Consider the following 26,592-nt stretch of genomic DNA (forward strand, 5'->3'; position numbering starts at 1 on the left):
TGTGTGTTTCTTGCAGTGCTTGTGAGTTGCATTGTTGTGTATGTTGAAGTTGTTGAAGTGTTTGTTGCTTTCTGTTTGTGTGTTGTGTATGTGTTGCAGTATGTATGTCATAGTATGTGTTGTGTTTGTGTTGTAGTTTTTGTCTTGGAGTGTTTAGGTGCCATCGTTTGTGTGTCATGGTGTTTGTTGTGTTCTGTTGTTTGTGTGTCGGATGCAGAAGACCCGGTTGTGGATCGTCTGTTTGTGAATCAGAACCTGAGAGTTCTGCAGGACGCTGAGGAGTTGAGTTCTGCTGACGTTTGTTCTGTTGTTGCATGAAAACGTCTTTTTAGGGAGAAGAAAGTCGAGATGAACAATCTCCATAAATAGAATGAAATCTGAAGCTTTCAAAGTAAAAGCATGTTCAGAGGAAGTGAACAGAAAAAGATTTTCACACCACACTGAACTGAGTGGACACACCTGAACCAGGTAACCAGCAGCCGGTCCTGAGGTGATGAAGTTCATCATCTGGTGAAAGTAATTAAACTGAAAGAAAATCTCATTTTTCTTAGTCTCACAGTCAGAATGTGGAGAAGTTTTCTTTATTCTGAAGTCGCTCTGACGGATTCTTAAAGAAGGTTTTACTGTGAAAAATGAGATTTTCTTGCCTCCAGGCGGCTATTAGTTTGTGTTCATTTCAGTGCCGAATAAAACGCAACTTGAATAATAAAAAAAATCCATCATTTCCTTCGACGTGTCGAGTTATTCATGTTCTGAGAAGCAGCAACAGAGAGCGTCCCCGTGCTGCATTCAGGGGCTCTCAGGAAAGCTGGGAGGAAACATACATCAACAGTTGTTCTGCTGCCAGGCCCGGTTCTCCGCTGTCAGCGGATCCGTCGGGGAGTCGTGACTGGGCGGCTGCAGGGGGAGGGGCTGGAGCGGGAGGAGCGGCGGTGTCGTGATGCTCAGGTTCACCTCTGCGTCGTGAGGACAGAGGAGGAACGACCAGAAGGCACGAGGGGATGAGGATGTCGTAAAACGAAGTACATGGAGGAGAACGGAGCGTTTCAGACATTAAGGGGGCGGGGCTTGATGAGCAGGTTCTGCTCGGCTGGTTCATGTTCTCCTGCAGGACTTTGTCTCCAGCAGAACCTGCTGCTGTCCACACTCACGGGTCAAACCCCCTTTGACTGGTCTGTCCTTCACGTGCACAGAGCCGTGCACGCACACAGTCCGTTCTGTTTAGTCACTGTGATATAAGCTCTTAATCTGCCCGGATACAGTAGTGGATTACACACACACACACACTGGTCAGGTGCTACAACTCAAGGACAGAAAGTGAGGGAGGAAGCCCACAACGAGGTTACACCACCTGCATGTGTGTGTGCGTGCACGTGTGTGCGCGTCATCCAAACTGCTGTAACATTAGACACCTGCTGTCTCTGTCCCAATGTAAAGGATACTAAACTGCTGATCGACCAGCTGTCGCCTGCAGGCTGCAGTTGAGGGTTTGATGCCCAGAGAAAACGAGTCTGGAGCTGTTGATGTGCTCATTAGCAAACATCTGACACATAAGCTGCTCAGGTTCAAAGATATTCGAACCGTTGACTTTTAGTTCTGAAACAGATCTGTCAACAATGAACAGATGCTAACTCTTAACGCTAACTAATAAAGCTAACACTTAACACGAATGTTTCTGGTTAAACTCTTGATGCTCACTTTTAACCCTAATGCTTATCGCTAACTAATGCTTACATGTTTATACGCTAACACTTGGCATACACTTCATAATAACAATGAACAATAAGTCTTAGCGCTAAAGGTAAATGCTTTAAAAATTCTAAAAATGAACGCTTAAAACCAACTCCTAATTATGACTCTTAACGCTAACGCTTAATGCTGACACTTCTGCAGACACCTAAGAATAACACTTAACAATAACTCTTTAATGCTAATGCTTAATGAAAACTTTTAATGCTTGATGCTTGATTCATACTCTTAACACAAAGTCTTAATCCTTAACGCTAATTATTAATGCTAACGCTAATACTAAAAATTAACAATTAACAATAACTCTTAATGCTAAATCATTATTCTTAATGCTAATCATTAATGCTAATGCTAACTCTGTAAATTAACTTAACCCTAACTCTTAATGCTAGCTTGTAACACCAACTCTTAGTTAATAAAACGTAATGCTAATGCTAGCTAAAATTAACCCTTTACAGAAACTCTTAATAATAATTCTTAACACTAATATTTACACATACACGTAAATATAACACTTCAAAATAAGTCTTAATGCCACCTCTTAATGTTTAATGCTAATTATTAATGCTAACACTTGCTAAAATTAATGTTTTACACTAACTCTTAATGCTAGCATTTAACGCTAACTCTCAATGCTAACGTTTAGATGTTTAAACTTGTTTCAAGAATATATTTTAAAAATAACTGTTAATGCTAACTCGTAATGCTAATTATTAGTGCTAACGCTAAATTTTAAAATTTATGCTAGCACAAATTAACACTTAATACTGACTTGTAATGCCAATTCCTAATGCTAACTCCTTATGCTATCACTTAATGCTAAAGCTGAAGCTCTTTACTGGCCCATTCAAAACGTTCCTGTGGTTTGTCATGTGTGGACGCTCATCCGAACTCTGGAGCCCATTAGTCAAGAAAACTTTGGTTTGCTTAGACGGAGGGTTTCAGTTTCCGTGCAAGTGAATCTTAGTGTAGTTCAGCAACATTATGAGGATTATCAGATTTAGCAAACAGTGGAAGTGGTCGAAGGATAGGTATTTCTGGAAGGAAAGGGTCCTTTACAAAGACGGATTCAGTCTTCGATTGGCTCTCAAAAGTGCAGTGTGAAAGCAAACCCATTGAAAAAGATGTAAAATTTTGAATATTCTCGCCTAATCCAAAGAAAATCTATTGGAATGTTTCATTTTGTTTCAGTTTAGTGTGAAACAACTGTCACAGAGAAACTGACAGGATGATGGAAGTGTTTTCTTAACAACCATCAAAAGAAGAACTTCAGATCTTCAATTCTGTTAGGAGAGTTTCAGAGAAGCAGAGCTTTGTAATTTGCTGAGGAAAAGAACCCGTTGCCATAGCAAAGGTTATGTGAGCTTGAATGTGTAACAAGCTAAGCCCTCACTGCAGTCGTAGCATTTTTTGCAGTACTCATGTTTCACACAATCACATATTTGCAAAAAAGCGTGCAGCTCTGGTAACTTGATTCTGCTGACTCTTTCAAATCCCACGCAGGTTATTTTTTTTACTTCTCCTCTGACCCCCCCGGTTCTCCTTATCTGCACCGATCCCAGACACCCCGACCTTGAGCATCCAGCGGTGTGTGACTGTGTGTGAAGCTCCGACTCGGTGATAAGTGATAGCTGATGAGGTCCACGCTGCTGCAGAGCTTCACTCAGGCTGAAGGATTCTGATGCTAATGCTGGAGTCATCCATCACATGCTTACATACCAACTTTTCTGTTTTATCTTCCTCTGCGAGCGTGATATTAAAGTATTAATGATTAGTAAATGTTTGTGCTCGCTCTCATCATCAGTCAGTCTCCAGTCTAATGCAGCTCCTCGCTGTAATCAGCAGCCAGCAGAGAAAGCCAGCAGTTGTTTGTCTTTCTCTCTCGCAGGTTTGTTGATGTTTTTGCCGTGAAGAAAATCTTTCCTCGTTTTGGGAGAATTAAGTTCCGTCTTCAGCAGCACGAGCTCCGGCTGGCTCATCTCCACTGACCTTTTTAAGGATTCACTCACCGATTGATTCCTTGCTTGAGAAAATTGATTGATAATTTATGCATTGATTGGTTTCTACAAAAAGCTTTTTCTGAATTTCTCTGTCCAGCAGAACCTTCCGGACCAGAACACGTCTTCATGCTTTTCTGATTTGAACTGACGCTTTACATATTTACAAACCAGGGCTGCAGGATGTGAGGAGAACTTGAGGGATGTTAGTGATCAATATTGGGATAACGATATGACTTGGGATACATGAACTAATAGCAAAACAAAAAAAACAAGACATTATTTCTATTTTACTACAACCGTTTTATTGAAATAAAAGTCAATATCACTTCAATTAATTTCCACATAACGTGGGGCTAGATAGGAGGCAGGCATCTAACATAAAACAGATCCATATGATTGGTCCACGATGTAAAGAGGTCTATCCTATTGGTCAAAGACGTAAAAGGAGTATCTGATTGGCCAACAATATAAAGTAGTCTCTCTGATTCTTCAATGATGTAAAAGGGTTCTATCCGATCGGTCTCCACAGTAAAAGGGTCAATAATTGTTAAATGACATGAAGGGTCTACCTGATTAGTCAACGACATGGAAGAGTCTGTCCAATTGGTCAACCAAGTGAATTGGACAATCTGATTGGTTAACATGTTTTAACGTGTGTAACCATTTCAGATAACCACTATTTACACCGTTTTTTGTGATACGCACCTAGAAAAGACTTTTTCACTTAAGACATTTTTTTTTTTTGCGCCGATACTTCAGCTGCGGCGTGGAACGAGTCATACAGGTGAACACAGACCATAATAAGGCCGGTCCTTCCCTCTGTAGCAGCATTGAGGAGATTGCTTGGATAATTGATTGCCGGCTGCTGCGGCTGACTTGGTGGTGTCGTGTCACTGGACTGCTGGATTGTGTTTCTTCTCTCCGTCCTTGCTGCGTTTCTGCAGACAGGCGACGCTCCATCCATGCATCCCGCTCCGAGTCCGGCCGGCGGCGGCGGCGGGATGAGAGTCCTGAACTGAGACAGCAGTCTTTGTGGAAAAACTTCTGAATTCAATTTTGGAAGTGTAATTCAATTTGTGCGGATCACTTTTGTTAAGTAAAACGTCTCCGTGACGCGACTCTCAATCCCTGCTGATGACATTACTGATGAATTATGGGAACGCTCGCCAACGTGTGCTAACTTCTGATCTGATGGAAGACGGCGTTCTGTTCTGTCCAGCCAAAGCAGAGTGGATGAATGGACAGTGGACGGACTCTCCACACATTCAGATGTATTTAGGGACAGTAAATGCTGGAAGATGAAGACCTGTGAAGGGAGCTGGCGCTGCAGAAGTTCGTCAACGAGCGTTGACGCCGTGTGACGGCGGCAAGAAAGGAAGTGGGATAAAATGAGTGGAAGTTTGGAGAAGCATTTATTGATTCTCATTGATTAGATCTTCTGCATGAGTGATCGGTGGGACGGAGCAGCTTTGTGAAAATCCTCATACCAAACAGGAGGTTAGAGAAACGGTGTAGGCAGAAAAACTGCAGGTGTGGTGTTTGGACAGCGTGTGGATTAATCAGGTGATTAGCTGGGATCAGCTTCATGGCTAATTGCTCGCAGAGCTGCTCTGAAAGCGTCGATCTCGGTGACCGATTTAGTCCCAAAGCTTCAGCGGCTGATTTTTCACCAACAAAAAGGTCTTCTCCTGGTTTTGGATGGTCATTTTGTTTGTTTTTTAACGATAGCAAACACTCTTTAGTGAGGTGGTGCTAATGCTGACTTATGTGTGCAGTTTCATTGATGTCAGGCTGGTTTGTTGGTTCTTTGTTGATTTTTATTTATCTAATCTTTATTTTACCAGGAAATCCCATTGAGATTAGATCTCTTTTTCAATGGAAACTTGGCCGAAGAAAATAGAGGTAAAACTATAAAGTATTCATAAAACACAATTAAAATGAAGAGTATAACGACTGCTTGTATATTTTCTTCCATTTATAGTTGTGTCTTTTTGATCACAAGTTTATCATTTTATGTTTGACATTAATATCAGATAAATATGAGACCAAAAATACATCAGGTTTCAACAAACTCAAAACAAAACTTGGCTTCCAATAAATCTGAACAGTCATTCATTAGGAGACGGTTTAGCATCAATATAATAGCATTTAAGTCTATGAGCATTTTAACATACAATGCAGGATTTTAGCCCATAATAAACCTTTTTTTTCACAGTTTTCTCTTCAGAATATTCAACTTCTGTTGAACCTTGAGATGAATTCACATTTAGTTTATTATCTCATTAACTGTTACACATATTTTTTATTATTACATTAACAAAAATCTCATTTTTAGAGCTGTTCTTGACTTTACTGTTTATTTTTCTTGTCTTGATCTTTGAATCGTGGATTTATTTGTTTAGAGTTCATTTGTTCAGCTTCAGCTGCCCTAAAGTTTATTTAACTAAGTTACAGTATTATCTATGTCACTTTTAGTCCAGATTTAAGCAGTTCTTCCTGATTCTGTAGCATCTCCTCTCAACATGAAGTCTTCCTCAGACTGGGATGAAGATCCACCGTCTGCATTAGGCAGAAGGCAGAGAAAATGGTCCAATCAGCAGTGATGCTGCGTTCAGAGGGGGTGTTAATGGGTTGATGAAAATGGCTTCTGAAGGCCGAGAATGGCTGGAATAAAACACCGGGGCGGCTGGACATCTGAGACCGGGTCAGCATCGAGGCGGAGGGGGTTAAAGCCTGTTGGGGAGCAATTTAATCAGCAGACGTCTTCACTGCTCGGAGGAGAAGGACGCAGGGGACGCCATGACTTTTAAAAACGCTTGCGCTGCACGCCCAGCTGCAAAATGGCAAATTCATTTGCAGGAAGGAGAATTAGTATTCGGAGTGTTGCATCTGCTGCAGGTCTCAGCTCCTCCTGGAAGTCCTTAAACTGCAGAAGGCCTCTGCTTCCATTCAGCTCCTCAAAGTCCATCAGGTTTTTTTCCATTCTTAGGCTTCCGCCCTGAGAGAACCCAAACAGCAACACTTCGACGCAGACCGACAGACTTAGCTGCAACTTTTTATTTCCGAGCCTCGAAGCGGCTTTTCTTGTCAGATCTCATTACCCGGCGAGTCGTCTTTCACTTGTTTTCATCTCTGCTCCTGTATGGACCTCCCTCTGCTTGTAGAATTATCTATTTTTACGTTTTAAGCGCGGAAAGACTTTTATTTAGAACATTTTTCAGATTTTCATTCCAGTTCATATGACGATTAGACTGTAGTCAACAATCTCACACACGACTGAACCTGAATGAACTTTTTCCACCGTCTTTTTTAAGCACAACGGCGTCCTCCTTGACTTTCAGCTTTAGCTGCTAATCTGACCATTAAGCGGGATGTTTACGGACTTGTGATGATGCGGTCCACCTCTCCTCAGTCCTGGACTGACCTGAGGGAACGATCGCTGCCACATCGCTGCCATTCGCGGCGGATCGAGCCGTAAAAGGATCTGCTTGGCGTTTCTAATGAAAAGGGCATCAAAGACGCCAGACGTCAAGTCCAGCGCAGCTTCTTTAGTCTGATCTGCTGGATTAACGTTGTGGTTCACCCGGATTGCCACTCACAGATTTAGGTTTCCTGTCGTCGCCGTCCAAAACAAAAAGGGAGGAGCCAGATTATGTTGCAGGGAGTCAGAGGTTGTCTGGAGACGAGCTGGCTGTAACGGATCATCCAGCAGGAACAAAGGAACACTAATGAACTCGGTTCCAGGCCGTCAGTGACCCTCCAAGCTCTCAGTTTATGGAGCATTCTTCTTCTCGAGTTTAAGTCTGATCTGATGATGACTTCGGTCCTAAACTCCAAACCTCGAGAACTTCCCACTAGAATCAGACTGAAAATGAAATTTGCTCCAAAACTTTATGATTTCACAACCCAGTCTGAGCGAGACCAAAGAGAGTTTCAACATCTTCAGGCGTGAGGAAGAAGCATTTCCTCAAACTAGAATCTGTGCCTCAGAACATTCGTGGGATTGACTCAGAACTCCGATTGTGAAAGAAAACGATGGGAAACAGGACCATGGAGGTTCAGAGAACCGGAGCCTGAAAATCTCTGGTTGGAGCGTAAACTTTGTTCTGCTTTTGTGAAACGCTGCTTCAGCTGAGTGTTATTGCAAAGTCATGTGAAGACACATCTGTGACATCACTTTATAGTTCATTTCTCCAACAGAAATGATAAGGTGGGAAAAGTCCAGATTTCTGGGTGAAGGTTCACGGTTTGATCCCAGAATTAAATATATGGATCAGCTGAAGGAAACTTAACTAAAAGACATTAATAAAAAACCATTGATCAAAATAAATGAATCTGCAGAAAGTGAGTGACATCAGTCAGATGATCTCTCCTAAATGTGGGAATAGGTTCAGCATTCCTGTTTACAGCAGGAAAATCCCTCTGAAACCCAACGGCTGCAGGAACAACAGCCTGAAGTACAGCAGGTCTCCAACACAATCAGCACTCGAGGAGAAGACGCTAAAGACAAACTCAGACACAATTACCGCATGATTAACGGAGATGTTTAAGCTCTGGAAAAGACAACAACTGCAGCATGTGTTTGTGTGCCGAGCTTCCATCTGAACAGCCGTGTTTTCATGAAATGATCGGAGACTCTCACAGGAGGATGTTGGATTGTTGGCAGGTTTCTCTGATCCATGGATGATGGAACGGTGCAGACCAGAGACAATACGCGACTTTGATTCACAGACTCCACTCATACACGCTAAAGTAATTTTCTCTGATTTTTCTTTGAAAGTTGATTATAGTCCCAACTAGGGCTGCCACGATTAGTCGACTAATCGACGACCAATCGACCGTTAAAATAGTCGACTAATTTAATACTCGATTAGTCGTTACTTTATATAATATGGAGTCGGAGTACAGTAAAGGTGAAAATTATAAAGGCATTCTGATAGTTTTATGGATTATTTGTGGATTTGTCATATTTTTTAGGCAATTTTAGCTAATATTTCAGCTACATGCTAGCTGTTTTGGCTAATTTAGGCTTTTTTTTTTAGTTTTTAGGCTTTTTTGACATTAAACTAATATTTTAAAAGGCTATCAGCTTCACATTTTCAGCTATTAGGTTCAGCGTTTTCAGCTATCAGCACTAGCATCTTCAGCGGCCAAATTTAGCTTCCAGCATTACTAGCATTATCACAGGTAATGCTATATATCTAGTTTTAGTTAGTTTAAAGCGAATGATGGTTTAAATGTGTGTTTTACATCCAGTTTGAGCATGACCCGATTAGTCAAGTAATAGGAAAAAATAATTGTTGATCAGTTGACTGTTCTGTAGGAGAAAAGCAGCGCGAGCCTACTGGAATAATGTGGATCGTGTTAGCGGTTGAACAATTAAGTACATTAAAGATTTAGTGTTTAAGTGCCACCGGTGACGCCTCAGGTGTTAATAATTGTGGTTTGTGCCTGGTCTGATTTATATGACTCCAAGATGGACATTTATAGGAGCAGAGCTGTGAAAACAAAAAGTCTGGAGCTAGATTTGCCGGATTTGCACCACTTTGACTTTACGCTCAGAGTCTCTATCTATTGTAGGTGACGGACGAGCAGTAAAAACACCAAAGAAGAAGAATCTCCTCCCTGCGTATGTACAGCACCAGCAGAATACACGTTCGTGGAACTGCGTAGATTCAGAGTGTGTTCTTGAACGCACCGCATGCAGGTGGTGTGAATGTAGCATCACGAATACTTCCAAATACACGTATCCCACGCACAACAATGGTATCAGACGTCCCTGGAGGTGGCCGTACGAACCTCAAGGGAACTGAAACTCTCATTACTGATGCGAGTGACTACTCTTCATATCTCAACAATAAAATCTGTACTTTCATTGTCGTACAAGGTCCTATCTTAATGTACCGTGTGAGGAGTTGGCTAGAGGTGACTGTTGCCTCATGTTTCTCCTTCACCTGAGCGCCGACCACACTCATTGACCTCATGACTTACTGACTGAAGGCTCACCTCAGGCTCAGTCAGTAAACGAGAGGAAATTGACTTACGAGGAAAAAGCTTTGCGTTAACTCTCCGCACTCGTAACGTTGCTCTGATGTCTTCTCTGCTGAAGCATGTAATGAGAAACAATTCAGCCGTCCATCTATTTATTACAGCTGCTTTGTGTGTGTGTGTGTGTGGACGGCTCTCATTCACGTGAATCACTTCATCTGTCATGCGATTGCTGGAGGTCAGGGCCGCTCACACACTGATCTGTTGGTGGTTCCACCAGAGCCGGTCCGATTGGATTTTATTGATTCCGCAGTAATCCGTGCTCTCTTGCATCACGGAGGGGGAGGGGGGGTAATGTATGTGTGTGAGGGGTCATCTGTGTTTGGCAGCAGCTCCTCAGGTCGCCGGTGGAAGAGCAGTCATGAGACCCGGAGAAAGGCTAAATTTAGACATGCAGATTGTTGCTGCTTCATGAACCACTCAACTTATCAAACGTTGATTAGCATCCTCGTTATCGGCGCCTTCCTTCCAACCTCTTCATTTTTTATTCCAATAAGACCTCCAAAGATCTGTAAACCTTTGGCTGGTTCTGTTGAGCGTCTGACAGATGGCCTTTAAGTGATCTCGATCACGACAAAACGACTCAGCAGGCGGCCGTTTCTCCAAAGCAGCTGCTGGACATCTTAGTTCATCAACTTAAGTTTCAGAGTAGAAATGACTGGAAATCAAAAACATCTTATGATCAACACACAACCTCTACTAAGAATTTAACTTTAATTGTTTAGATTTCACTATAAAAACACGTCACACTAAAGTCTGAAGTTCAGGGTTCATAGTCAGTCAAATCTGTTTTTATAAGGATCAGGAACAAGTCCTGGTGGGTCTGAGAACCATCCAAAAAAAAACCACAATCCAACATTTGTTTTACCACTCGATGAAAATGTTTTTAGACATAACTTGACCCAATCTCCCCAGATATTAGCTAACATAGCCACAAGCAATGAGTTACATTGCTAGAGATGCTAAGCTACTCTGTTAGCATTGTCCAAGATACGTAAAGCGACACCACATTGGATTTGTCAGTAAACAGTGAGATACAGCTTAGCAGAAACTTCTCTATAAATAAATATGATTTTATATAGGAAACGTAATGTATAACTACTGCAGGGTTCCCTAAACTATGGCCCGCGGGCCGGATCCGGCCCTCACCCGCATTCGGCCGAGTCCCCCAAACACTGTCACTGGCACATATATTTGTATATAATATATTTTTTCTCAATCCGGCCGATTTTATGCTAGCTTTTTTGACTGTTTTGGTAGTTAAAAAGGATTTCTTGGCAATTTTGGGGTTTAGCTAATATTTTAGCCTCAAGCAAGCTGTTTTGGCTAAATCAGACATTTTGCCAGTTTTTTAGGCTAATTAGGAGTTTTGTTAATATTTCAGCTTCATACAGCTAATTTGACATTTTGCTAATAATTTGCTAGCTATCACCTTCAACATTTTCAGCTTCAGCGTTTTCAGCTGTCAACTTCAGTGTTTTTAGCTATGAATTTCAGCATCTTCAGCTATCAGCACTAGCATCTTCACCGGCCACATCCAGCTTTCAGCTTTCACACTAGCATTATCACAGGTAATGCTATATATCTAGTTTTAAAAATGTTTTAGTTTTATTTTTTTCTGAGAAGATTACAGAAATGAATTATTTAAATTTGACTTTGTGTGGCTTTCTGGAAAGACTTATATCTTTATGTTTAGGCTGTGATTGTCACACTTTTCTGTTAGAAGAAAACAGTTATGCGGCCCTCATTAGAAAAACTTTGGGGACTGACTTACTGCATGGTTGTGATTTTATACAAATATGTATACGTCTCATTGGCCTCCAATGGTTAAATACCATTTGAAACAAGAAAAGGCAAAAGTCCAGCCGGATGCTGTGAGGTCCCAAAGGCCCGCTCCTATTGGACGGGGAAATGCTAATTTAATGCTCTTGCTAATCCCACAAATTCCCCACGAAGGAACCAATAAAATGACAAGTAGAACAGATAACGGATTATTGCTATAACAAAGAAATGCATCTACGTTTTTGTGTCAAGTGCATATCTATAAGACTTTTCATATCATTTCATGCAAATATCTGCTGACACTGTTCCCATGATGCATCTTGAGTTAAAGTTTGGCTTATGGAAAAAGAAGAAAATATATATTTTGATGCTTCGTCAAACCTCCAGTCTAAGAATAGATTACAAAGCGTGAGATAATGCTTCCCATTGATCTGCATCCTCCTTTATTTTCCATCTGCAACTTTTTAATGTCTGACTCTGCACCTAAATAATCAAACGGCATATAATTGCCTTTTTGTGCTACTTATTAAACTGGGGGTGTGTGGGGGGGTGAATAGATCCCTTTTGCTGGCTTTAATTAAGCACATCCTCTCCATATTGGCTGCAAAGAAGAAAATTGAGTTTTTGAAGTTCAGATTGTGGAGCTTTCCGGTCTCATTACCTGTCAACAAATTACTGAGACTCATGGGAAACAATGAAGCGTTGTTTGAACATGCGGCTTTTTTTGAGGGAGTAACAACAAAACTTTACACCAGCTTTATTAATAATGTGCCAGAAATGGTTCATTACAATAATTTCAGTCCGACAGAACCTTTCCTCTGTTTAAACTGGTTTCAGTTCTGTTCCTTAGCGGTTGATGTCGTCTGAACATCCATGGTGTCTGAGGAGTCGTTCATCAACGGCTTCCTGTCAAAGTGACCTACAAGAAAGTGTGAGTTTAGGGAATGCGACACTCACCGGAGTCCCCGGCTTGGCGGCCTGCCATATATTTTCCATGTCATGTCCGTGTGCGAGGCTGCAAACTGATTACAAGGCTCCATCCGGCTCCTCTCATAACCATTTCTCAGCTATACGGTCTGCAGTATGTCACTTAACCTTCACATGTTCCTCCTTCAAGCCATCTCCTTTAGTGCTTTCAGTGCGGTGCGGTTTGATGGTTTAGGTTTTTCAAATCCTCAAGTGCTAATTATTGAATCGAGTACATTAAAATGTGTCATTTAGAACATGGAGGCTGTTCTTTCACAGTTTATTAGAACGAGTTGCTCCTGCTTAGCCGTGGAGTGTTGGAGCTTCATCCCGTTCAGACGGGATACTCTCTGAGCTTCGATGGTCTTAGATGAGGATTACATCCTTGAAGAGTCACATGACCATCTCAGCATTGATATATCTGTTTTTGAATGTCCAGGAAAGCCTCCCAGCTGGATATTGGTAGATCTTCCATAATTGTGTGAATGTTGTAAAGCATTTGGCAATTTTATTTTTCTGTTTTTTAGGCAAATTTGAAATATAGCTCATATTTCAGCTACATGCTAGCTGTTTCGGCTAATTTAGACTTTGTTTCAGTTTTTTACACTATTTTTAAATGTAGCAATTATTTCAGCTTCATGCAAACTTTTAAGGCTAAATTAGACATTTTACCAGTTTTTTAGGCTAATTTGACCTTAAGCTAATATGTCGGCTTACTATTAGCTTCAGCGTTTTCAGCTATCAACTTCAGCATTTTCATCTATCAGCTTCAGCGTTTTGAGCTATGAATTTCAGCCTCTTCAGCTATCAGCACTATCATCTTTACCGACCGCATTCACACTAACATTATCAAAAGTAATGTTTAATATCTCGTATTAAACAGCAATTTATTTGGTCTGAAATATGAAATAAAGTTCAAACAAGCAAAAACAGAAACATCGTCGGTTTTACCGCTACAATCCGGGGCTACACAAATTTTGTTCAGCTTTTGATATTCGATCATCTCAAACCGTCTGTCTTGGTTTTAGCTTTTCAAAGATCTGACTCCAGCAGGAGAAGCTCCTCTCAAGCATCTCGTCCTGACCAACCGCACAGCTCTGCTTCGTTCCGCGGTTCTCCTGGGATCTGGTCCACACAGCGTGGAGAGCTTGGCCTTGTATGGTGATTTAACTGTTCGTGTGCGTGCGACAGAGAGAGTGAGCCTAAAGGGAAGTTTGGCTCGTCCAGGACGCTGGCGAGGACTCACAGGCACATGACTGAGCTTGTGACTGACCTTACATAACTTAGAAAAGGCTCGCTGTGGAGCTGCCAGGACGGCCGCGGCGGCCAGAGCTTTGATTTCTGTTTGTGGATCAATAATGTGTCACATTATCATCAGAGCTGTGACACACTGGGGGGTTTTATTTGCACCAGCCTGCATAGATTGTCAGGCAAACTGCATGAATTATTGTTAAGTGGTTGGAAAACAGTGAAGGACTGGACCGCTGCAGCTGAAAAATGAAATCCAACAGAATTCTCTAAGACTTAATAGGTTGAGTTGCTCTCTTTGTAGAAGACAGTGTGATTTCTTTTGAAGAATCTCTTTGTTTTGTTTACATGTTTTTCCCCTCAAGATGCTCCTGATGTTCAGGACAGCAGAAGAAGAGAGCCGCGTTTCTGTGATGTCACCGTTTAATGAGCGGATGCGTTAAGCACTCTCAGCCGTTCGGACCAAACACTTCCCACATTGGTGCGACCGCCGCTCTGCCAGTGTGGGAAGTGAGACCAGAAGAAGCTCTCCAAAGAATCTCCCTTCTGTGTGTTTTGAAGAATGAGTGGAAGGATGCAGTTTAGTGCTTCCACATGCCTGAGCAAACCCTTAGAGCACACAGGCCACTCCCACCACTTCCTTTTAGTCAAGACAGCTTTCCCACGTGCAGCGCTGGTATAAATAGAACGGTCTTGATGTCCGATCTTCCTGTCAGACGTACAGTCAACTCAGACTGTACTGTACTACAGTTTCCCTTGTTGATGAATTTTCTAGTTGTTTTGAATATTTTGTAGTTTTTCATATTTACAATCTAAAGATTAGGATCTTTATTTACATTATCTTCAATGTTTCCTTTCTTTGTAATGATTTTATTGAATAATAGTTTAAATCATATATATATATATTCTTCACTTTTGGTTTTATATTCAATTTTTTTTATATTTTATTTCACTTTGAATCACTTTGTGTTACAAATGTTGACCTAAAAAGTACTCTTAAAGTTGGTTAGTTGATTAATACTAAAAATAAGTGATCTTCAGTAGCTTTATTTTTTCACAACACTGATAAGTAGAGTGTAGTACAGATGGGGGCTTGTCCGGGATCTGATTTTAGCAGTCCCAAATGTGGGTATGTTTCTGCAGAAAAATGAACACATTGAAATAAAAAGACTATAACTTGAAAATAAGCTGCGTCCTAAAATGATCTTTGATATTCTATAACATGCTTAATGCCCCAGATTATTGATTTAGTGAACCGTAATACTTAAAGGGTAACAACCCTAAATCAACTTGTATTTTTTGGCTGTCAACATCCATTAATGTAAAAGTGCTCTTTTGGTCATTGCCACATTTTTTGATAAATTAAAAAAAAACTTGCTTAATGCTTAAATATATAGTCAAAAACTGTCTGTGTGCTGCCCCCTACAGGTTGAATCGGGGTATTACAGTTGAATTTCTTGATTGGTCAAACCATGTAAGTCTGACGTCATGATCTGCAGCTCCAGTAATGATAACAGTCCTGTTCCCCAAGCCCCACCCCTCTGACTGGATCTTCAAATTTCGGCTGTGGGCGGAGTCAGCCTCCAACTTCCCTGTTTGGTGATCCTTTAAAGTCCCACTCCCACCATACTTTTTTTCTTTGTGTAATCAAATCCAGTGATCTTTTAATTATGAATTTTTTTGACAAAATCAAATGGAGTTTAAGACGTATTTTATGCCCAGCGGATGATCTAATTAAAAACACAATTCTGGGTTGTGGGCGGGACTATTGACCAAGAGCGACCCTCCCATGGCTGAGAGCCTCAAGCTAGAACGACAAACGATACTGGATCAATCCAGTCGTACAGTTTTGAGCCAGAACTGCAATTCACTACAGCAGGAGCTCCAGGGGACTTTGGCCCCGCCCATTTTAGACTGAGTGTTTTCTAGCATCTGGTTTTCTGATCAAACGCGATTTGAATTAAGAAATACTCAGAAACTCAGTTTTAATCGTAAATTATTTTATCTAGGTCCTCTATTATGAGGAAAATGCAACAAACAACAACATGTTAACACAACAAAGACGATTTTCACCTGAGTGGGTCTTTAATCGCTTCTAAATGTAACCCGCCTACATCAAAGATTCATATTCATGAAGCCAATCAGAAGGCACCATCTTCAAAGTGTGACACAGTTTTGTTTAATATGCAGCAGATTCATGTTTTTATGACATCTGCAGCTCATTTCTGATAAATTCTTACATCATATGTGTATTTCTCATGGCGCTGTCGTCAGATTTTGTTTTAAAGAGAATGGTTGTGAACACATGTTTAAATTAACATGTGAATTGGATTTTTCATTGTTTAAAAGTGGCATCAGACCAACTGTAGGAAGAAAGGAGAACAGCTCAGCTGGCCTTTTCCTCTTTTGGCACCTGTGAGTCACGTTGTGAAGCTCCCAGAGGCTTCATCACGACTCCGAGTCGCGCGGCGTTGTAAACAAGTCCCCGCCTCACTTTCTGGCCACATCTCGCCTCCCTCTGCAGCAGTGAGGAAGTTGAGATGTGCGTCACGTGTGGCGTTGCTGCCGTGGTTTGGCGAGGCCTGTTTTATGGGATATTTGCATGCGTGTCAGCGCGCCGCGGTCTCGTATGTGAGACTGAGAACAGAGCTCTGCAGAACGCTGTCATATACGGCAGAGGGCTGCAGCTGTGGTATGTGAACGTCACATGACACGCTGCTCCTTCCTGGTCCTACATTTGCATGAGAGCTTCAGGATCAGGCTGGCTGTAAAAGACAGAGGAGATGATGGAAGGTGTGGGCGAGGAAATCAATCACCAGTTTGTACGGAGGAGAGGCAGAAATGAAGGGTTGCATGTAAATGACGGGTGTGCATGAAGGAAAAGGGAAGAAAAGAAAGGAGTGATGAGCAGAACAGTAAAAGAAGGATGAGTCAGAGCGCTGTGTGCGAGCTGCATGCTAACTAGCATGGATGCACCGCAGCAAGGTGAACGTACACCTGCATCAGCAGCCGGAGGGATGAGGAGCAGTGGGAGGGTCTCGCAGAGGGCATCTTCTCATCTCTCTTCCTCGTCAACCATCAAGTCACGATTGCTGCTCCCTCCATCCTCCCTGCTCCGCTTTTCCCTCCATTTTGACCTACATCCCTCTTTTCCTCCCTCCATCCCCATTTTTCACTTCTCCCGCTTCCTGTCCTTTTCTTTTCCTCCATCAAATCTGAACAAAGCGCCATCAGTGGGATTTTTGATCCCAGAACAAAACGCAGCTGAACGTCCAATCAGAATTCAGGTTAGGCGTTTGTGTCGTGGACAACAGCTGTGTTACTGATCAGCTCTGCGCTCTAAAAAAACCAGATTGGTTCCTAAATCAGTTTGAAAAGGTAAACAACATTTTACAAATCGATTTCAGCTCCACAGATGAAAAAAACCTTATAATGAGGCTGTAAACACGAGCGAAAAGACGGATTATCATCAACTGCTTTGTTGAAGTCGAGATAATTAATAATCCTGGTGTGTTGTTAATTGATCATGAATGTGTGGGGGGGCTTAATTGCTTTTGTGAAAGTGCTTTTGAGCCGTGACTGAGCGGAGCCTGAACTCCGTTTACTGTTGGGGATTCTATGTTCAGCCATATGTGATGAAGATGAGGAAGAGGAGGAGCACGCTGAAGAGTTTCCTTTGGTTAAGAAGACGACGGGAGATTTTTAGATTTGATCTTTCATAAATGTTCTCAGTTATGCAATGTGGCACATATAGTGGATAATAATAACCAAAATACAGACACACGTTTGAAAGAGAGCTGGTAGAAGTTCAGCTTATTTAAGTCTGCCCTCAAAAAAAGAAAAGAGAGCAAAACAAAATATAAACAATTTATTTTATTTTTAGTACAGATAGACTTTATTGTCTGTTCAATGAACTGAAATTCTTCTTTCATCATGGCAGACCACATTGAGATGTCATTCAATTAATGAAATACTCCAAATAAAGGAATTAAAAGAATTAAAAAAGCTTAAAAGTTAATAAATACGTTTATTTTTCAGTCAATATAGAGCAAAACAAAAAGGAAATACAGAAGAAATCCACAGTAAAAGGACTGTTTTATTTGTTATTACAAAGCTTTAGGTGTAAAAATCCTCAATGACTCAAATGACTCAAAAAGAGATTTATGTCTTTAAAGTATTGATATTCTTTCCCCCTAAATATGTCATATTTTAATAGCTACAACAGTCCAACTATCCTAAATTTCTACCATAATTATAATTAAAGCAAGATTAGAATTACACATTTCAAGATACATTTGTCTGAAATTATTTAATTGTATTTTTTCTTTCAAACTTTGGTTCCTCCTTCCTGTTTTAGTCAAATAAAACTTTTCAGTTTGCCCTAAATGAGGCAAATCTGTTTCTTGAAACAAAACAAAGTAAAAATAGTGTTTTTTATTAAAAAAATGCAGATGTTTACAAGATCCAAAGACTCAACGAGATATTTGAGATTTATCGTCTTAAAATCAGTCGTTGAATTTCACAGAATTCTCGATATATTTTCTCAAGTATTTATTTGTCGGAGGCTTTTATGTTTTTGATCTCCCTAATTTGATTGATTTTTGAAAAGTTAGTTTGTTTTTTCTTAACTCAGATATAATAAGATATAAAAAGATAAGATACTTGGAAAGATTCTCTGTTTTTGCAGTTCATCCGTTTGACTGAACTGAGTTTGGAACCGATCGGAGCTAGCATGCTAACACCTGGAAACATCTTCACGCGTTCAGATCTGTAGGCTTTAAGGTTTAACCTGACAAAGTGGATCTGATTCGGTGCTTGAAGAGTTAAAGAAGTTGCATCTGTTTTGGTTTCTTCATGTTAGAAATCTTTTCTCCCTTCGATGTTTACATGTGGGTCAGATCTGATCGTTCCGTCATCAAAGAGAAGAGAACATCCGTTTACTGTGTGAGTGAAGGAGTAACTCTGAATGAAGTTGGAAAACTGGTTGATCCTGTTTAGGATCAAAGCCTAATTCCTGCATCAACCACGGAGAACTGATTTTCCAAATCCTCGGAGTTCACGTGCAAACAGGAAGTAGATCACGCTTAAACACCTCTCCTCCTTCCTCTGAAGCTCCTGCATCAGAACCTCCTGGTTTATCGTGGCCCCCTGGAGACCAGAGCGGGTTCTCCTGCACGGAGTCACGTAACGTCTTTCCTGTTCACGCTCTCTTGTCTGCATGGGGATGTGGTCTACAGTTCCTGTCTGTGTGCAGAACACATGACGGCTGCTGGAGCTCTGCAGCTTTGCTGCAGGTTTGCATGCGATCTTAAGAGGTTTAAGGCGTCCTGAGTGACAGGTGTTGGTTGACAGGGATGATCGTAGAGAGCGTCTCCTTCATGTCTTTTCAGAGGAAGCGTTTATAGAAATAAGTCGCCGTTTTGGGTTTGTAAGGAATGCTGTTGATGTTACATGGCGCATTAAACACATTTAGTCAATCTTGGCTGTAATTATGTGGTGGTTAGAGATTTGATGTTTGGAATGGGGTTGGTGGGGGGGGTCAGGACAGGGATGAGTCTTAAAGCTTTAGTCTCGGAAGTTAGATGGTCATTTGATTTAATTTGAGTTGCTAAAGGGTTTCCTCGCTGGATTTTATGTGGTTGAAATGTTTCTGATGAGGTTTTTGGAAAGTGTTACCAAATTTAAAGATATTAGCACTCTTAAGGAAGACCCAAAAGATGCTAAACAGGCATCACTTTGGTTTCACAGTTAGATTTTCTCTGTAAAATGTGGTAAACATGCCTCATTAGTTTATGATATGGAATGTAATTCTTATCATGTCTGGTTTATTTTACACCAGGGACTAGAAACAAATCATAAATTGATGTGAAAACAACCTCGCGTCCACCATGAAGATTTGTATCAATAATGATTAGAAAGTTGTTGCTGTTGCAAACAAACAGATCTGCAGCCAAGGTCTTACTCCCAATCATTGACAGTATATATATTACTGGACATATTAAAGTGTTGGAAAGGCCTTACCTCCGGCCCTCGTGAAATCAAACCCAGAGCCTTTCCCATCACTTCCTGATACGTCTACTGCCATATTGCAACCTGTGGACAGCGATTAGTCCGAGTCGGTCTCAGTTTTTAGAGGAACTACTGTCACCAATCATGAGTGAGCTTGTTCTGGTTTGTTCGAAGTCCACTGAAACCGAGCTCGAGAGAATCTGTCAATCAAATGTTTTCTAGGCCGGGCCAGCGGACACCACATGCCTTTACTGAGGCATCTAATTGGTTACAACTTGAATACCTTGGAATAAAGAAAAAAATATCTTAAACAAAATCAAGAATAGAAAGATGTAAAACAGAATGCATCAGAGCAAGAATGGTTATTCTGAGTAATAAAATGACTGCGTAATAACGATATATATCTCAATGGAAGTCTATAGGATTTTGTCCTTCTTAGAACCACCCCTTCTTGGACCGCCACCTTTACGTGACGGAGGGGTTTGAGTGCTCGAGTGATCTCAGGAGTTATTCTGTCTGGGGCTTCTGCCCCTGCTGGGGTCTCCCATGGCAGACAGGTCCTGGGTGACGAGCCAGACAAAGAGCGGTTTGGAACCCCCTTCATGAGCCCTCACATCAAAGATCCTGTTAGGCCGCCAGCATTTTCATCACCGGGGGCCCCACCCTGGAGCCAGGCCTGGGGTTAGGGCTCGTAGGCGCCTGGTAGCCGGGGCTCTTCCCATGGGCCCCGGTCAGGTCCAGCCCAAAGGAGCAACGTAGGATTACTCTCCAGTGAACTCAAACAAAAATGTACTGCAGAAGATTTAACTTTTTTAATCAAAACAGGAACATCATCATCAGGTTGAACTGAGCAAACATGGTTATCATAACATCATCTTAGCCAAGGAAACAGAACTCATTGGACTGTCTCGTTCTGAAGCGTGTAGACGTTAGCAGGACACCTGCATGGAGGTAACAGCATTGTGTCTGTCACCTGTTTCCTGATCTGGACATGACAGATGCTTGAATTGGTTTCAGGGTCTAAACTGTATCTAATGAGGACGTGTGGAGAGATGAGTCGATGACTCACCGTGAGCGCGTCATTATGTACTGTATGAAGGATCTAACATGTTCTACTGTGACTGCACACGTCCAAGGACAACACTCGACCTCTCGGGGGTATTCCCCATGTTTCTACTAGATGATGACTTTAGAATAACTGTGGTGGTTTGTCCTTCAGATTTGTTCTTTTCTCATTGAACTGCAGAGCTCTCCGATCTCTCTGGAGGTTCATGCAGCTGCAAGTAGCACCTCAGCTTTTTGATTCAAGTCGGCCGAAGTCGCTTATTTGTTTGCCATGTGAAAGTTTCTTCGTGTTTTTCTAAGCAAACATCTGGAAACTGGTCTTTCATGTGGATGTTTACCCGAGCTGAACTTTCCCTCTCCGTTTCCGCCTTCAGTATGGGGAGGAGGAGGTGTGTTCAGACCGCTTGGACACGGACTTCTCGGACATCGACCTCTCCCAGCTGGACACTAGCGACTTCGACAGCGTCAACTGCCTCAGCGAGCTGCAGTGGTGCAACGACCAGCCAGCAGACATGTCCCCAGCATCCATCCGGTACAGCACAGCAGACGAGCTCTTCGAGGTGAGAGTCCAGCTTTTGTCCATGAACTTTGGGTCTGCAGAAGGAGAGAAGGATGTCCTCCAATCACTTTGACAGCTATTCCAAAGGGACACAAAGTCTCCCCAAATCTTCAGGGATGTGATTCCCGGGTCTCCCTCTGGGACACATTTCCTGACCAGATGCTCAAACCAGTTGAGTTGGTTTCACCTGATCCCAGAGCTGAAACGAGGACGTCCAGGACGGCTCGGAGATCTCAGCTGGTACGATCATTCCTGTTAATGAGTCCCCCATTCCTCCACGGGGGCCAACGGAGACCCCCAAGGCTGACGGAACCAGCGTTTCTCAAAATGAGCTCAGAAACAGCAGAAAGGCTGCAGGATGCAGTAATCTGCACTGCAAAAACATAGAAATAAGTTAAAAAAAATTAATATTTTCTTTAAAAAAATAATTAAATAAATCCTCAATTGGGGTAAAAAAATGTATTGCCAAGAAACATTATTTTAAGAACAAATTTCTTGTCACTGAGACTTTTTTTCCTGAAACAAGGGTCTTTTTACTTTCTGCATCACTTTTGAACATTGATTCTGAGGAACTGATGATCTGAGAGCTTTTCAGATCACCAGAACGCCAAAATTGAGGTCAATTAAAATGACAAGAAGATAAATAAATAAAACAAAGCATGATGGGAAGGTTTTTGATAATGATAAGTGAGAGTTTTTGGTGTTGAAAGAAATTTGCACGTTAACAGGAAGTGTTGTTTATTCTGAAAGCTAATGTTTGTATGTTGGAGGTAAAGTGAGAGTTCTATTTTTCATCATCCTGTTTTGGTAAACTGTGTGCAGAACAGCAGGTGTAGAGTGACTCCTCACTAAAACTGCTTTGTCATTTGGTCTGATCAAGGCTCTGTGTTATTGACTCTATTGCAGTGTCAGAATCAGTTTTAGGTGTTCCACTTGGTTCTCTGTTGGGTCCCCTTTTATACTTAGCCCATAAGGGTTCTTCTGGGCAGCGTAATTGTGAAGCATCTCTGATGTTTCCATTGTTTTGTACATCTAGAACAGAGATGGGCAAACTTTTCTACTCGTTGGCCATAAAAGGGTTATAACATTTGACAGAAGGATCGTACCAGGAGTGGATCAATGGAGTGTTTTGGTGATCCACATCGTTAGAGAAAGAAAAAACAAAGAATCTGGATGAAAACCTGCTTTCATTTAATTTGAACCGAACATTTTGGAACTTTTATTTCAAAATGGTAACTTTTGTTCTAAATTTTGTTCCAATTGCCCCAATGGGTTGATGTCCATCAGGGAAAAGTGCAAACTTAGAGAAATGCTGTGTTCATGCGCTGTTGAAATGATTAGAAAAACGACCATCTTACTCAAAAAAAACATGCATTGTTGGAAAAACAACTAAAACTTCCAACATCACACAAATGTAGAAGGACTTTTTGCACCCAAATAAAGGTCAGTGTATTTAAAGTGCGCCATCTATGGGTAGACACCAGAATTACAGGGAAAATAAAACAATAAGGATCATCAGTTTCATTTTTTCCAGTGTGGCGGGCCAGACTTAATTAGTTTAAGGGCCGCCGGGCCGTAGTTTGTCCATCTCTGGGCTAGAATTTTGTTACAACAGTCACTGACGCTGCCCTCTGCAAAACGAGTTGCTATAGCAACCACAAAAACTACCCTGGTCATCACAAAAGGGAAAATACTGGAACTATAGTATGAGTGGAGACATGTTTTTAGCTCCATGTTGCATGTTAAAAGGTGAGCTGACATAACTTTTGTCCAAAGTGACTTTGAGGTTCCTGATGGTAATAATCAAAGCTTTGTCTGATGTTTTGCCCATGGGCACGCTGACAAAAACAGAGAAATATTTGACCCTCTGTCTTTTCTACATTCATTCTTTCACCGTATTCCATCTGAACCAATATTCTATTGATCGGGCCCCCACAGCGGCGCAGACTGTTGGGCTGTATCCGGTTGGAAACAGGAGTTAAGAATAGACGGATGGAGAGACGGATGCGTCTCTGCCTCTGCTGCCCGTCAGGGTGGCAATTATTTACAGAAGCGCATCGGAATTTAATCCTCCGTTGGAAGCTATCGATCCCTTTTGCATAGAAAGACTTCATTTACCCTTGGAGACCGGAGGGGAAAATATCAAATTGCAAAGGTTAGTTCTTATAAAGCGGCATTATTACTATCAAAACTCTAAAAATAGTTATTTGTAAACCATTTATCAAACATTCTGCTTTTTTCTCTCCATCTTCCTGCTAAATTGAAATTAGCGAATTAAATTAGAAACTAATTAAATTCTTGTGCAGGGAATCCTTTAATCATCTGTGCTAATCAATATGATTAGGTAATATCTGTGAACGGTTACATGAAGACGAATGTGAGGTTAAAAAAACAACATGAATTGATATTATAAGAGGAAGAACCCAGAGAAAAAGATCTTCCTTCAGCAGATCAGATCCTGGACTCACACAGAGTCCCTGAGGGTTCACGGGAGTTCAACCGTCCAGTCCTTTTGTGGATCTGGAGAAACCGTTCAGTCCCTCGGGGTGTTCAGTGGGAGGGATTCTGGGAATATGGAGTTCAGGGCCCCAAACCAAGGGACAACCAGAGCAGAGTTTGGTTTGTAGTTACGGCAGTAACCCGTTCCCAGAGCATGCTGGACTCTACCAGGAAGTGTTCTGTAACCGGTTCTTCTCAGAATTTTAAAAAACTTGAGTTTCTAGACGAAGACAGGACCCAGATGGAGTTTTTGTCCAACTGAGATTGAGGATTTCCTTAGAGCATTTTTCCTCTCGTGAAGTTTAGAACTTCCCTCTAAAGTCTCATTAATGAACAGGAGAGAAACGAGAACACATCTCTGACGATCAGAATTCAAATTGGTGTTTTTTGAGAATCTTCTTCCTCTAAAACGGTTCTATCGGTTCCAATTTGGAGACGTGCCTGCTTCCAAATTAGTTTGATATTTTTGTTTTTCTCTGATCTTAATTCATAAATTGGCCCAAACACGAGTCGACCTCTGTTGATTTCTTGATTCCAGGTCGGAGTGTTTGATCACGTCAGGTCACTGGAGTTCATTTTTCAGACTGACTCTTTCACTTTACAGCTGGTTGATGCATGACTTCTAAAAATCAGGGGATATTTTCACAATAAAAGTTGTTTTTTCCCATGTTGGTGATTTAAAATTTCTGTAGAAAAGCGACTCTTGATCAGAGGAAGGAGCTAAAGGGACGAGGACCGTCATCTTCTGGCTGAGGCGTTGAACCATCAACAACTGCATCTTATAGATCGTCTCAGCGTTTTAGATGCATCCGAACACATTCAAAGTGACAGTTAAAGCTGGAGGATAAAAGGGAGACGGATGAATAAAAGTTTGTGGCTTCCTGTCGACCAGCCGCACTATCACCGCCTCAGCAGACTCCGCTCTCAGCGAGATGACAGCTCCTCCGCAGTCTTCAGCCCCCATGTGAAAAAAGAGCACATGTGGGATTCAAATGGAAGAAGAATAATATTCACTGCAAATTCCACCATTTTAAAACTCCCAGCTGCTGATCCAAGCTGTCAGCGCCTCACGAAACCAGCCCAGAGAGGCAGAACCAGCCTAATCGATCAATACCGTCTGTCAATTTTTAATAACCAACCAAAATTTAGTCCAATCAGAGGTCATTGTGATTCAGTCTTGATGAATACATCCCATAGTAACAGGAGAAACAAGTGAGTTAGGAAGGAGACGAGTATCAAATAAATCAAATAATCATCAATGACTTCAAGCATTTTTCAGCAAAAGAGAAAGATTCTGAAATAGATTGTGACTGATTCAAAGGGAGCGGGGAGACTTAAATTATATCATATTTTTTATTGTTTTTTTAAATGACTAATAAAAATTTAAAAACACAATAAAAGAGTCACATTTTAAACTTTCATTATTGATTTGTTGGAAATGAAATAACAGAAAACTGAGAATGTTTATGGTTCATCTTTGCTACAGAACCACAAGGGGGCAGAATCTAAGACTTTGAGGTCCTGAGTGCAGATTAATGCAGACGATTTGACCTAAATCAAAAGCCAAATGTGTGACTCATGTGCCCAGATGATGGTGGCGCCCCCTAAAGACAAAGACTTTCTAAGTACTAGCTGTTGTTCGTCCCCTTTTGCTCCACGATGATCCAACACTTTTGCCTCCATCTGGATTCGTTTAAAAAAGAAGTAAAAGCGAGCAACCTGAGATTGGAGACGTGAACCTGAGCTGGTTCTGAAGAAAAACCGCTGACGAATTCTGAAACTCGAGCTGAAAGTCTTCATCTGTGTGAGCTGAACCGCCAGAAAACCTCTTTGATCGTTTTAATCGTGCAGAAAGTCACATCAACGCATGAACAGACTCACAGTTTCATACTTAACTGTTGAGAATATGGAATTTTATAAAGGTGATGATGAGCCTTGTTCGCTTTAAGATCAATATAAATACTGGAAAAAAAAAGTAGGCCTACTTCCTTTTCTAAATGTGTTTTCTGTGATAAAATGCTCTCATTCTTTTGTTTTTTTTAAATAATGGAGCAATAATAAGTTAATGGAAATGGGAATAATAAGTTCACCGCTCTAATAATGATAATTAAAATCAGTGAAATACGTTTTTAGGAGCTTTTTAATCATTTCATCAACATATCAAATTCAAACTTTTTCTGTTTGATTTCAAATTCATGAGAACTTTTTTTTTTTTTTTTTTTACTTTGCGTCACCTGTGGCTTTTCATAGACTCCTGGTTTAAAGTCACTTTCTATAAACCAGAGATGAGTTATTGATGAATAGAACAGGGCGGAGTCAGAAAACTGGTAAAATCTACGACTGTTTGGCTAAAAACTTCCTGTTTGGCAGCTTTTCGCGGCGTCTGGGATTCAGACTTTGTGATCCTGGATCAGTGGAGCTTCTCATCAGCTTTAACAAAGCCAACTATTATGCTTTGATGACAACCCAAAGCCAGTGGAACAGGTCCTTCCTGTTTCTGAACCGTTCCTAAATCGTTCTTGAGCTCAGAGAGAGCAGACCTGCATGTGACCCACATGTGTTTCCTAACATGATGAACCGTTTCTCTGCAGCTGAAAAAAATCTGCTTAGATCACATAAAACAGGTGAAGAAATACTTAAAAAAAACAGCCCGTTAGGAGGGATGAA

At 41.3% G+C, this 26,592-nt stretch overlaps 1 protein-coding gene across 7 annotated transcripts in view; it reads left to right on the forward strand.

Moving 5' to 3' along the window:
- Positions 1–26,592, forward strand: part of ppargc1b (peroxisome proliferator-activated receptor gamma, coactivator 1 beta) — a 144,961-nt gene that overhangs the window by 97,037 nt on the left and 21,332 nt on the right. For all 7 annotated transcript variants that reach the window (XM_024260358.2, XM_024260359.2, XM_036213803.1 and 4 more), the window contains one exon: positions 21,242–21,427. In XM_024260358.2, the coding sequence (XP_024116126.1) occupies positions 21,242–21,427 (186 nt within the window). The remainder of the gene's footprint in view (positions 1–21,241; positions 21,428–26,592) is intronic.

This window comes from Oryzias melastigma, linkage group LG10, assembly GCF_002922805.2.
Source record: "Oryzias melastigma strain HK-1 linkage group LG10, ASM292280v2, whole genome shotgun sequence".
NCBI classification, from domain to species: domain Eukaryota; kingdom Metazoa; phylum Chordata; class Actinopteri; order Beloniformes; family Adrianichthyidae; genus Oryzias; species Oryzias melastigma.